Source organism: Megascapheus bottae, chromosome 1 (assembly GCF_031878675.1).
Source record: "Megascapheus bottae isolate mThoBot1 chromosome 1, mThoBot2.hap1, whole genome shotgun sequence".
Classification (NCBI taxonomy): domain Eukaryota; kingdom Metazoa; phylum Chordata; class Mammalia; order Rodentia; family Geomyidae; genus Megascapheus; species Megascapheus bottae.
In genome coordinates, this window is record NC_143509.1 from 65,752,748 (window position 1) to 65,767,136 (window position 14,389).

Genomic DNA, 14,389 nt, shown 5'->3' on the forward strand with positions numbered 1-14,389 from the left:
GTATGAGCCACTGGTGCCCGGCTTGTAATTTTATTTTTCCTCTCTCTTTCTGTTTTTTTTTTTTTGCTAGTCCTGAGGCTTGAACTCAAGGCCTGGGCATTGTCCCTGAGCCTCTTTATGCTCAAGACTAGTGCTCTATCACTTGAACCACAGTGCTACTTCTGGCTTTTTCTGTGTATGTGGTACTGAGGAATCGAACCCAGGGCTTCATGCATGCTAGGCAAGCACTCTACCACTAAGCTACATTCCCAGCCCCTGTAATTTTATTTTTTAATGGGATTTAGATATGTTATGAGATGGTTATCTAAACTTCTTTGAAAATACATATTAAGTACATAACTTGTCTGTATTTAATATCCTAGAAAATGTTGCATTACATTGCTTAATCTTTTTTCTTCTTTCCTTCTTTCTTGTTTGATCCTTCCTTTCCTTTTCTTCTTTTTCTCTTTCTTTTCTTCCTTCTCATCTTCCCTCCCTCCCTTCCTTCCTTTCTGTTTTTCTTTTTCTTTTTTTAAGTTTCGATTATCCTGATATTTTCCTCCTAAGTAGCTAGGATTACAGATATGAGCCACAGTGCTCGGTTCAAATACTACTTATATATTTTTTTTATTATACTTATTTACTTTGAGCTGGGTCATAGACATCACCTCAAGCAATTTAAAAAAATTTAAATTATAAAAGCAGGCATAGTGGCACACAAATTTCATCCCAGTGATTCAGGAAATATAAATAGGTGGATGGAGGTCCAGACCAGACCAGGCATAAATATAAAATCCTATTTGTAAAGTAGGAAAAGTGAAGAAGGCTGGAGACAAGGTTTAAGTGGTAGAATGTCAGCCGACCAAGAACAGAGCCCTGAGTTCAAACTCTAGCTCAGTTCCATAATGCATTCTACTTTTCATTCACTATTCTTATGATAGTCGAAAGTTTTGTGACAATTGAAGAAGAGATTACCTTCTTAAGAACTTTTGAGTGATGTAAACCATTTAAACTTAATGATCAACTAAATATTTTCTAGCCACAGTTTACTATTACCTTATTGCCTGGCTTGGTATAAAACTAATGTGATTTAATAATTTTGTATTGGTATATCTTCTTTTATAGTAACTAAAAGACTGTGGAAATCAAATTCTTTTGTAACCCAGATTGTCATCCCATAGCTTCTCTCATTAAGGAAATTATTCATTAATAAAGCAAAACTATCTCTGACATATTTTGATTCATGAAGAAAAACATGCTTAGAAGAAGGTGGAACAATTCAGTTGGTCTTTCTCATTAGTAGAACTCCAAAAAGATGTTTTCTCCTGTCTTCTTATTTTAAACATGTTCTACTTTAGTCATAACTTCACTTTCAATGAAAAAAAAACTCAGTAAATGTTGTGAGTGTGTGCTGTGGTTTGCAGTCACTGACTTGTTAAGAGACAGAGACAACAGAGCATCGAGTGGGTGTATAATGGAGGAGAGTTGAGCAGTATAGAAAATCCTTAACTTAGCCAGGCGCAGTGGCTCACTCCTGTAATCCTAGCTACTCAGGAGGCTGAGATCTGAGGATCAAGGTTCAAAGCTAGCCCAGGCACAAAAGGACCTGAGACTCTTATCTCCAATTAACCTCTAGAAAAGGGGAAGCAGGGTTTGGCTCAAGGGTAGGTAGCCTTGAGCTGAAGAGCTCAGGGATAGCACCCAGGCCCTGCCCGGTGACCCACAAAAAAAAAAAAAAAAAAAAAAAGATAAAAGAAAATACTTAACTTTCTAGACACCTTTTTGAATACATTCAATGCCTAATTTCTAATGACTTATGATTTCCCTAATGTCAAGCCATACATACTTAATAATGTGTTTTCTCCGTGTGTGTGTGTACATGTGTACAAGTACTAGGGGTAGAACTTAGCCTGTGTAGTTTGCTCAAGGCTGGTACTCTATCATTTGAGCCACTGCTCTACTTCTAGCTTTTTGGTTATTAATTGGAAATAAGAGTCTTCTAGACTTTCCTGCCTAGGCTGGCTTTGAATTGGGACCCTCCACTCTCACACTCCTCACATCTAATTACATGTGAGCCACTGGGGCCCAGGCTTCCTCAGTCTTAAAAGCATTGTTGATAAGATCTAAACATTTCACTGGAATACACAATTCCCTTTTCTTTTTTGTTGTTTAGAATTAAACAAGAGATCTGTAGAGCAACTGAATTAACATCAGGCTCCTGTGAGTCTTCCAAATGTCCACAGGTGCTTAACGACAGTGACAGGAAAGGGTTGGGGAAACACAGAGAGACTGAGGGGATAGCAGAGGCAGAAGCACATGGAAACACACCCCACAGCCCTTGGAGTCTGGCCCGGAGGCTGCCCCATTGGTGTGGGTTAGTAAGACAGTGAGGTCAACAGATGAAAAGATTACCAGACGTTCCATCTCCTGCTCCCTGAATCTTTCCTCCCTCTGTCGCCGGTGATAATCCATCAGGTCATCTCGTCCTGAAATGGAGCTAATGCTACTTTTCCGTTCTCGAAGGGCAGGTTGGGGAGTAGCCGAGGCCGGCCTGAGGCAATCCAAGTCACCATCATCAAATTCCATGGAGCCACAAGAGAAGTTCCTCCTGGCCACACTCATTCTGTCAGGTTCCCCGGCAGAAAATGAGTGACTTGGGCTGGTCCCAGAGAACGAAGCCCTGTCAAAGTCATCAGAGGCACAGGAGGAGGTGGAGGCCAGAAGCATCTTCCGAGCCACTCGGGGACTGGCAGGGACACTCAGGGTGGAGCTTACGTAAGGACTGCCCTCAAATGCAGAAGTCTTATAAGGTGAAGCACCTGAACTGAGAGAAGAAAAATTAAGGTAATTGTCGTTGTCGATTATGCTATGAGGTAGATCCTTTTCCCCCAGTCGGCTCCGTTTAGAATTGCCCAGAGAGTTTCTCGGAGGCAAGCTGAGAGGCATTATCTGGTTATCTGTGGCTTTGTACAATCTAGGAAGGGATCGACTATATGCCCCCATGTGACTCAGGCTACTCCCGGAATATTTCCGAGTTCTTAAACTGATGTGCTCAGATGCCGGTTCCTTGTGTCGAGTTAGCTTTGACTGAAGGATTAGGTTGTCTTGAATGGACATTTTTCTGGCTTGCTTTGGGCTTGAAGGCATGCTGGCTGCTCCTGATCTGATGGAGGGGGTGCCACTGTCACTCAGAGAACCTCCGTTCCACATGGTCAAGAGTGAGCCTGACGCCTTTCGTCCTTCAAGACCTCCGAGAAAGTAGACATTGTCATGTGATTTATTTCTAGGGCTATATTTGGAATAGGGAGGCTTCTCAGAGACTCTCAAGGACCTTTCACTGTCCCGACTCACATAATGTTCAAAATCTGTTCTCCCTAGTGGATAACCAGCAAGGGAGGCTGTGGTGCTGAGGAAAGGAGTAGGAGGCTTCATGGAAAGGTTTTTCTCAGTTCCATCACAGGAGAATTGTTTGCTTCCCTGGGTTTTGGCCAAGGAGGGGTTGCTTCTCACACTGGTACCCAAAGGTAAAGGGCTTCTTTTAGCAGGAACTGGCTGTGACAGAGTTAAATAAGAGCCGGAATAGTCTCCGTTGGCTTTAAATTTCAGACTAGAAGCGTATTTCTTTGAGCTTATGTTCTCCATGTTTTGAGGATCATCTTCCAGGGAATGTTCCCCAAATCCTTCCTCTAAACTACCATTTTGTAAATCCAGCTGTTTTTGAGTGTAGCTGCTCTCTGCCATAATCTGGCCAGACTCTGTAAAGGGGGAAAAGGAGAGAGAAAATTTTATTTAACAAAAAAAGATTAAAAAGAACAACCCCTTGTCAGCCTTTCTGTCTGATCTAATGCAATTCAAAAATGAATACTGCTTTCCCAATAATCTAAAAAAAAAAACTAGATGCAGAAGAAGAATAAAGACTACTGATTATGGTGATTTTTGTATTTAAAAAAGGAAAAACTCAAGATGATAGCAATGATATATGAGGGTAACCAATTTCTAAGTAAGGAATGGTACAGAATTAGGTTGGTATGCCAAAGAAAAGACAGCTTTCCTTTCAATGTTCTTGTCCTTGGAAGGCCACTGCTTCCTGAACATCCAGCCACTTCACGGGCTTTCCTTTAGCTACAACGATTAACAGACTCAAAAACAAAAGTCATATCTTGGCAGAGAAAGAAAATGTTTTATGTCAGACACTGATGGTTAGTAGATGATTTCTTTAGAGAGGAGGTATGGGAGTTACCCCATCAAAAGGAAGACCTGAAAGCTCCTGAAATCATTTTTTTTTAAAAATGAACTCTTGATGATGGAAAAAATTGTCACATGCTCAAGATGGAATATTTGAAAACTCTAAACTTCGGAATTCTCCAAATTCCCTGATATCATCCATACACCAAGATCATACATTGGGATCAAACCCTCTCCTTTAGCAACAGCTTGCTCCATTCTTGGCCTCTTGTACCATCAGAACCCAACCATCCCTCAATCAGTACTATGTCTTTCATGGTTAAATTTTCTCCAAAATTTATGTGGTCATATGAATATGTTTTAGACCTTAGTCTGACCATCATCCCTTTGAATTTTATCAAATGTATCTGAACTAAACCTATCACTGCAGATAAAAACAAAAATCTTTCCACTGATAAACACATTTTCCTTATATTATTAACAAAGGGAAAACACAGTTTAATAGAATACCAACACTATTCTCCAACCTTCAAGCACCCCAGACTTTAAAATTGTGTCTCTGGCCAGCATATAAGAAGCACTACAGATGGCTACTGACAGGTTTCCAAATGCAGTTCTCTGTAACCAGGTTAGGAGAAGTTATGTCAAGAATTTTTATTTTTCCTTTACGTATGTTGGTAGCACACATTATTTGTACAGAGGGTTTCTGTACTAATTTCATCTGTAGTCGATTTGCCTGATTGAGATTCCAGCAAGCTTTAGCCAGTTCTCAGTCAAATCTTTTAGAATTGAGGAAGTAAGGAAATAAACAGATCCTGAGGATATGATATCATTACTTATTATAATAGAAAAAGTACTCATGGGAGAAGAATCAGGAGGGGAAAAACTGGGAGAGAATGAGAATGGGGGTAACACTGTTCAAAAGGAAATGTATTCAGTACCTGACTTATGAAACTGTAACCCCTTTGTATATCATCTTTACAATAAAATGCCTAAATAAGAAAGAAATATGGCTATTACACCAAAAAAGAAAAGAAAAAGAAAAAGCACCTACTTGCCAACAATAGGGTAAGAAGAGATTGAATGAGCTATGGAACATGGCATCAGTGAGTATTATGTTACGAGTTTAAATTACAGTTTGAAGTAGATTTTATAATATTAAACACATTCATATAATGTATATTTAAAAGATCATAGAACGTGTTCAGTTTTCTTCTGGTCTCCCATATACATTGGTTATGCACACAGGTATGTCTTATGTGTATAATAAATGCACAAAGGAGAGTTACATACTACATACTTGCACCCAGACATACAGACACTAAGGCCAGTATCTCAGGAGTTGTCATTTATGTCTTTCACTAGCACCCCCCCTCCCCATTGCATCCATCAACAAGTCCTGTCATCTTTACCCTTCAGATCTATTCTACATCTAGTCACTTTTTGCATTTCCACTACTGCCTCCCCAGTATTGTGGGCCCTAGTGCTTGCCTAGCATGCATGGAGCCTTGGGTCTGATTCCTTGGTAGAACATACACAGAACAAGCCAGAAGTGGTGCTGTGACTCCAGTGGGATAGTGCTGGCCTTGAGAAAGCTCAAAAACAGAGACCTCCAGGTCTCATAAAAACAAAAAACAAAAGGAGTACTTTCTCTGTCTCGTATACCAGTTCATCATAGTAATGGCAGTTACAGTGAACTAGAAGAAATCACATTCAAGATTAGTCATAACTATGACTGGTTGGTATCAGTAGGGAGTTTTCGTTCAGTACCCTCATAACACACTTCAATCATCTTGACAATCGGAAAATTACTTGGTACAAATCACTAGAGTATAATCTCTAGTAATATCTCTTTTTTTTTTTTGGTAGGTCATGGGTCTTGAACTCAGGGCCTGGGTTCTGTACCTGAGCCTTTTTGCTCAAAGATATACTGTACCACTTTGAGCTATAGCGTCATTTCCACTTTTCCAGAAAATGCTGCTGGGAGGAAATTTTTGAGCAGACTATCTCAATAGACAAGAATATGAAGACTGCAAGTTATTTTTTCTATCTCTGTGAAATAACTCTAACAAAAATGTTAATTATATATACTTTAGGCATCTCAAAAAACCAAAAAGTCACCAAGTTATAAATATACTCCTCTAATATGAATAAAGCTAACAGAATAATTACCAAAAGAGTTTCCAGATGTTTATTGAACACAGCTTAGCTAAAAACATCAGCTCTTCATTTTTTAAAAGGTAGTTACAACAGTATTTTCTGATGTAAAGTAGCTCTGTTATTCTATAAAAGAAAATAGAAATCAACTGACAATTTTGGAGATCAGATAGCCAACACCTCTGAAAAAAAAAAGAACATCAACTTTGGCCAATTCAAGATGACTTATGGCTACCAAGCTACGCCCATTTTGAGATAAGGCCACTAGTATATCTCTGATGGAGTTAGAAGGAAAAATAGTATAAGAAAAAACTAACTTATAAGCTGGGCACAGTGGCTCATACCTGTAATCCTAGCTACTCAGGAGGCTGAGATCTGAAGATCAAGGTTCAAAGCCAGCCTGGGTACAAAAGGACCTGAGACTCTTCTCTCCAATTAACTACTAGAAAACGGGAAGTGGAGCTTGGCTCAAGGGTAGAGCATTAGTCTTTATCATGGTTCTTAAAAATCTGGGAATATAATTATTGTTGAATAAATTGTATTTGCTAGTCAAGTACTTCTCCCTCACATTACCTAAATTCTATTCCGTTTCCACCATGAGATAAACCTTTTGAGGCCATGTTGTATGCCTGCTTCAAGACTGGTTTGCACCAAACAGCAATCCATCTAGTTTCTAAAATATTTCAGGCAAGAATCTTAAAAATATGTAATATACAAGAAAAACATTGAAATAGACAAGAAAATAATCAATGTCAGTTGGTAGGAAAGACGTTGATTTGGGGTAATATGTGCAAAATGAGAACTAGAACTAAGTCAGATAAGAAATGCATCCCATGGGTACGGAGAGGAGGACTTGTGCTCATCCCTAAGCACAAGTTCAAAGCTAAGCATAGAACCCAAACCCTGCATTTTAAATATTGAATTCAGTAGCCCAGAGCTGAATTCTACACCTCCTGTCAAGATGATTACACCAAGTTTAGCTTTTGACTCAGTGCTTTAAGATACTGACGTCATTGTAGATGATAAAATTATTTAATGCCTTTGAACTCGTTTGAAGTTGTAAATGTTAACCTCCTAAATGAAAAATTACTGGTTACATCCCTTCTTTATTTGGACTCACAAAACAATAGAGTAATGAACTACCATAACTTCCTTACAACCCCCATATGGTATCACCATCTGTCTCTGTAACTTCTCCTTATACCTATTATTTAAAAAAAAATAAATCAAAGAAGTATAATTATTGAAGTACTCCAACTGGCCAAATAAAATACAATGCCAAGTATTTTCTACAATATTATAGGCTGAAAAATATTAGCTTTAGAGCCTCCCAAAGAAAAACTAGAAAGATATTCACAAATAATAACCACACAGCATATTTCGAGCATGTGTGTGTAGGGAAAAGTTACTGATGACTTAGATGGAATGGAAGAACATGCTGGCAAAAATTTAAAGGGATATTTACATTAGATACTCTGGTTTTTGCTTGGACCTTAAAGATGGGCCTGCTAAAGATGTACAAAAGATTGTTCAAGTTTTTTATCATCAGGTACAGATGCAGAATTCAACCATTTCTTGAATCTTAGTTTTCCTGCCATGCCTAAACATATACATATGCTTATCTCAACCAAGTATCTCTTAATCTAATCATAAATTCTACCCAAAAGATAAAGAATAAACCAGAATCTTCTTGATCATGAGTGAGATCAATATCTGTTGACCCTTCTCGCCTTTCCTGCTTCCGGAACTTTTTTTCCTTTAAGATATGCTCCTGTGAATGTAAGCCTACGTGATGGGAAATGTCATTTGGTGACAGCAGCCAATGTTTGTAATTCAAGCATTTTAAGGGATTCATCTCTGAGGACTGAGGTTCAGGGGACTGAAGTTAAAACCAGCCCAGGGAGGAAAGTCCAAGAGACTCTTATCTCCAGTGAACCAGCAAAAAACAAAAGTGGTAGAATGCCAGCCTTAAGCAAAACAGCTAAGGGACAGCAGACAGGACATGAGTTCAAAAAAAGCTGGGTGCAGTAGCTCACACCTACAGCTCGGTCACTAAAGTCCATGAGATTCTTATCTAAAATTAGCCACCAGAAAACTGGTAGTTGTGCCATGGCTCAAGGAGTAGGGCGGTAGCTTTGAGCTAAAGAGCTCAGGACAGCGCCCAGACCCAGAGTTCAAGCCCCACGACTGACAAACAAAAACAGAAAAAGAAATAGAAGGAAGGGAAAGGGAAACTACTACCCAAAAATGTACTTTGATGCAGACATAGAGACATGGGGAGTAGAGGCAAGAGGTAGGAGTATATAATGGAAAGTGTGGACTGAATTCCCTAGGTAATGAAGGTGGGGGATGTGAGTGCAGACAGATTACATTAAAGGCTGCAGCAAACTTTGAAGAGGAAGGGTGAGGATGGTGGAGGAAAAGAAGTCAGCAAGAAGGCCTTGGTATGGTGACAAACTAAAGAGTAAGGGGGAGGAGGAGGAGGAGAGAAGGAGGATAAGAGGAGGAAGAGGAGGAGAGGGGTCTGAATTAACACGTAGAAGAAATGACAAGGGGAGAACTCTAAGTTTAAGACCTGTCTTCATTATTTGCCTTGATGTGTTAATTTTGGGTTTCTGGTGCATTTTATATGAACAAACAAGATTTCTCAGTAAAATGGTAAGATCCTTACATTACGTATTGCAAAAGCTAAACAGACCCAAGAGATTTAATAGCTCCATGCATTAGCCCATGCACATCTACAGAATAGTCCAGGAGAAGGAGAGACTGCATCTGGTGCCCATCTGAGAGAAAGGCTACCATGGGGAAGTCTAAACAGGAAAGAAGCTAATGTCTCTTGAAACATTTGTGTTTACTTTCCAATCTATAAATTTAATCCCTCCCGTACTCTTGTTATTTAACTACCTTAAATACGCATCTATCTCATTGTCAGTCAAAAATTGCCAGAGAGGACCTGGAACGTGGTCTAGTGGTAAGATTGCTTGTCTAACGCGCATGAAGCCCTTGGTACCACATACACAGAAAAAAAACAGATGTGGTACTGTGGCTCAAGTGGTAGAGCTCTAGCCTTGAGAACGCCCCAGGACAGTGCCCAAGCCCTGAGTTCAAGCCCTGGGACTGGCAAAGGAAAAAAAAAAAAGCCAGAGAGATTTCAAAAATAGAATGCTACAGCACTTTTTGTTCTTAGTCAAGAAAATTACTTCAAACACAATTTCAGGTACTATTTTTTAAGATCTTTCTTCAGAGATCTTGTTGACATTTGTTTAAACATTTGGTTGTCCACTTCCATGTATACCAGACAGCACAATGAAATTCATCCCATTCAAATACAAGTGACCCAGAGTGAAGTTACAACACCTCTGGGGCCAGGCTGTAGACATCTCAGCTTCAAGACACTAAAAATAGTCTAAATGACTGTAGTTCATGTCTATAATCCTAGATCCTCAAGAAACAAATTGCTTTAGAGAATCATGGTTTGAAGCCAGTCCAAAAAACAAAAAAACTAACAGTTCATGAGACCCCATTCCCCTTCCCCCCTCCAAAAAAAAAGAACAGCAAAAAGAGCTTGCATAAAGGCCAGGTAAGTTAAGCTAAAAGCATGCATGGTCCTGAATTCAAGTACCAATAGCAGCAGAAAAAATCAAGATACTGAAAATACCCTCGAAGAGCATGATTTGGGGAAAAAAATTAAAACAAAGTATGTATTGTGTTATTTTGAGAAGAGGGATTTAAAGTATGACCCATCTGGATGCAATTGTCCAGGTGATTTATCCAAGCAGATTCCTAAACTACTCAATACTTATGTTCTTACATTGTCATGTGTAGACACCACCTAGAGTCACCCAAGAGAGCAGGAATTAACCACAAAAACACTGTGAAGGTAGGAGTAGGAAAATGGAATCATTTGATGTTGTTGGGGAAACAGGAAGGATATAAGTATCTGAGACAACTGGAGAAAAAAAATTATTTCAAAATGAAAAAGAAATGTTAAGGCACAGATGAAAATATCCATATTTACATTAAAGTTTGAGTATCGACTCAAGTCTTGCCAGAGCTCTAAGAACTGAGCGGCTGCCTCCAAGACAGTACTTTGGAGCAGACCGTGGTTGATGCCTGCTAGGCAAAGCTGTCCTGGTACACTGGTGGTCCACAGATTGGTCTCTTTCCACACTGATGTTTACAGTAGGGCTCTGTTATGAAGAAAGTACATACTGATGACATGTAATTGAATTCAGACCTGGCTTAGAACTGTCTCTTAGAAGCAGTGCCTTTCTTCTCAGGCACTATATGGGGGGGAAGACTGGAGTTGGGGGAGAAAGAGGGGGAACTACTCTCTGGGGCCACCAACGGCAGCAGAGGGAGCCTGAAGGGACTGAAGGGGAAAAATGGAGAAATCAATTTCAACCCCAAAGTCTAAGCTCCATAATGAAGAACAATGAACACAATCCTCCCTCTCATTCCACTAATCACATCAAACATGAGCTAGGGTGCGGGGAGGGGGCTAATTAGAAGCTTTAGAAACAAGCACTTCCTTTCTTTGCAATATTCTCATTCCAGAAATCCAGTCTATTTTCCCCATTTCTTATTCCAGAGATACTATGCTTCATTAAATCCTTCCTCCCTCCAAGTCCTCTCCTTTGTAAACCAATTTTATTTTACAAATATGTCTTCCTTGAACCTTCTCAACCTACTGCAAGGAAGCCTCAATCCTCCATACCCATCTGCAAACACCTCCTTCCAGAAAATACTCCCAGGCTCTCCCTTTTCAGTGCCCCCCCCACATAAAGTCTTCACATAAACTCTTCAATGTTGAGACTTCCCACTATCTCAGTCTCTAGATCCACAGGACCTGCTCTTCTCATACCTCTTCTTGAAACACTTCCTCTGCACTCAAGACTTCAGTCTCCAGGACACAGAGGAAAAAATTTGGTTTGTTAGTAGATACACTACCCATATTCTCCTATTGTTATCCCCACCAAAAAAAAACAAAAAAATAAAAGCAAATAGATTTCAACTCCTCTTCCTTTGTGCCATGTTCTTTGGCTCAAAAAAATTACTTGTTAGAACAAAATAATTATTTTCTCTTAAGACATACATAGTAGGTAGAGAATTTCTAAAAAGTATGTGTTTTTTTTAACCTAAACAGTTTTTTTAATTTATTAAGAAATTAATTAACATTGACTTTTACATCATATTTCAAATGACGTATTTAACAAACAAATATTCAAGAAGGGAATCTCTATATACAATCACTGGCATAAAAAGTATGTTTTTATCTCTCTCAAAAATATCCCCTCCCGGAGTTGGGAGTTTGGCCTAGTGGTAGAGTGCTTGCCTAGCACGCACACACGCACGAAGACCTGGGTTTGATTCCTTGGTACCACATACTTAGAAAAAGCCAGAAGTTGTGCTGAGGCTCAAGTGGTAAAGCTCTAGCCTTGAGAAAAATCCAAGGACAGTGCTCAGGCCCTGAGCTTAAGCCCAGGACTGGCAAAAAAAATAAAATAAAATAAAAATAAAAATCCCCTCCCCGGGGCCGGGAGTTTGGGCCTTGTGGTTAAAGTGCTTGCCTAGCATGCATGAAGACCTGGGTTCGATTCCTTGGTACCACATACATAGAAAAAAGCCGGAAGTGGTGCTGAGGCTCAAGTGGTAGAGCTCTAGCCCTGAGAAAGTCCAAGGACAGTGCTCAGGCCCTGAGCTCAAGCCCAGGACTGGCAAAAAAAAAAATCGCCTCCCCACAAAAAAAGAAGTTCATGGGAAGAAATATATTTTACTAGCAGAATTTGGACCCTGATTTAGTCATGCAAGTGGACTTTATTACAACAGGCAACTGTAAATTTTAACGTGTGTGGACACACACACACACACAAACACACACACATACACACACACACACACAGAAAGACCAATACATGCTGACCACATATCACAACAGCCTAAAATGTACGAAGGCTTTTGTGATTGTCAGAAGTGTTTATTCTGAACTTGGATAAAAAAATCCAGTCAGAATTTGCCAGGGGTTGAGATGTGGTACACACAGAGCTATGGAAGAAGATGAAGACCATATCAGCCTGCTGATATAATGTCTCAGGACACTGACTACATGGGTTCCCCATCGTCCCTTCCCCCACCTTGGTTTTCTTCCTTGATTGTGTGTATGATTATGTTTGTATGCATGTGTGCTGGTACTAGAGCTTGAACACCAACCCTGCTTACTAGCTTTTTCAGTCAAGTCTGGTGCTCTACCACTTGAGACACACTCCCATTTCTAGACTTGGCCCAGGATGGCTTCAAAACTACAGTTTCAGCTTCCTGAATAGCTAGAAACCAGCCACTGATGCCTGGCTTACTTTTTCAAAATTTATTTTATCACATTCTTAAGAATTAAGAAGGGCCAGGGCTCACACTTGTAATCCTATTTACTCAGGAAGCGGAGATCTGAGGATCATGGTTCAAAGCCAGTCGGGCAATAAAGACTATGAGACTCTTGCCTCCAATTACCACTAGAAAACCAGAAATGGTGCTGAAGAGCTCGGGGACAGCGTCCAGGCCTAGAGTTCAGGCCCCATGACCAACACACAGACATACATATAGACAGACAGACAGACAGACACACACACACACACACACACACACACACACACACACACACACCCCGAGTAAGGAAGATCATTAGGAGGAGAAATAAAAAGATTCAGATGATGCTCCATAGAGAAGAGAACAGAGAATGTTAGGAGATGACAACAGAAATAGGGACAGAAAGAAAATTGACCCAGCTCCTTCCTGTCTTAATAAAGGAAACTTGCCCCAAGCTACAGCATTCTCTGCTTGTTCTAGCCTTGCTGAAGTCTAAGCCATCAAACATTCCACAAGGTCCTCCAAAGGCTCCCAAGACTAATCACAATCAAAAGTATTAACCGTGTTTCCAATAAGGATCTGTATCTAATACTGTCACCATTCTTGCTTTTAAATAAGTCTAGATTGTTTTCTATTAGTAATTCTTAGGAAGCTTAGCTTGGGTGGTTCAGGCTTATGGTCAGTCCTAGCTAATCAACAGCCTGAGATTTGGGAATACTAATTCAGATCCAGCCCCAGCAGGAAAATCTGTGAGACTCGCATTTTCAATAAATCATCAAAATCCCAGAAGCAAAACAGTGGCTTAGGTGGTAGAGAGCAAGTCTTGAGCTAGCCTTGAGCCCAGGGCCTGAATTCAAGCCCCAGTAACAGCCCATGCACCCCAAAACAGAATTAGATCTTAGCTCAGTAAAAAGTCCAGTAAAGAATTAATTATAGGATTCTTTAACAAAGAGTTTTTGTGCTACTCCCTACAGTTACACTTGCCAGTTGGAACTTTAAAGCCCAGTATAACAGTATACCTCTCCCAGAATTCAGGAGACAGAGGCAGAAAGAGGTTTCCAAGCAAGCTTGAGTTATATAGTAAGACTATACTTCAAAACACAAAACAAAAAGGCATTGGTGGCTCATACCTTTAATCCTCACTACTAAAGAGGCTGAGAGCTGAGAACCATGGTTCAAAGCCAGCCTGAATAGAAATGCCCATGGGACTCTTATCTCTAAATGGCCACCAAAAAGAAAAAAGTGGAGCTGAGAGCCAGCTATCAACAAAATAGCAATAGGACAGAAAGCACCTAAACCCTGAGTTCAAGCATCAATACTGGCCCTAAAACTAAATAATAATAAAATAAAATACAAACAAAACAACAAACCCATGGTTTCAATGAGGAAAGAACATTTAAACACACTACATATTTATGCTAAGAAAGAAATTTACATACTTCTTAGAATTTCTTCTAAATTTTGATACTATTTCTCTGAAAGTAAAGCAGTTATTTGTATAGAAAGTCATAGACCCACTTTATCAGAGTTTCTTCATAGAAACTTCAAACCATTTTAGCTCATGGTACAAGTTTCTGAAAAATTCCGAGATTAACTATTTCCAGATGTTTCAGTTCCTGATCAGTGGTATAATTTATCCATTTTTAGTGATTCAATCAAGTTCTCTGGGAAGAATCTCTCTCCTAGAAGCATCTTTCCCTCCAGGAAA

At 39.7% G+C, this 14,389-nt stretch overlaps 1 protein-coding gene across 8 annotated transcripts in view; it reads right to left on the minus strand.

Moving 5' to 3' along the window:
- The window catches only part of Phldb2 (pleckstrin homology like domain family B member 2), a 93,908-nt gene that overhangs the window by 71,476 nt on the left and 8,043 nt on the right, over positions 1–14,389 (minus strand). For all 8 annotated transcript variants that reach the window (XM_090346809.1, XM_090346799.1, XM_090346759.1 and 5 more), the window contains exon 2: positions 2,392–3,734. In XM_090346809.1, coding sequence (XP_090202935.1) covers positions 2,392–3,720 — 1,329 coding nt within the window. In that variant the 5' untranslated portion in view covers positions 3,721–3,734. The remainder of the gene's footprint in view (positions 1–2,391; positions 3,735–14,389) is intronic.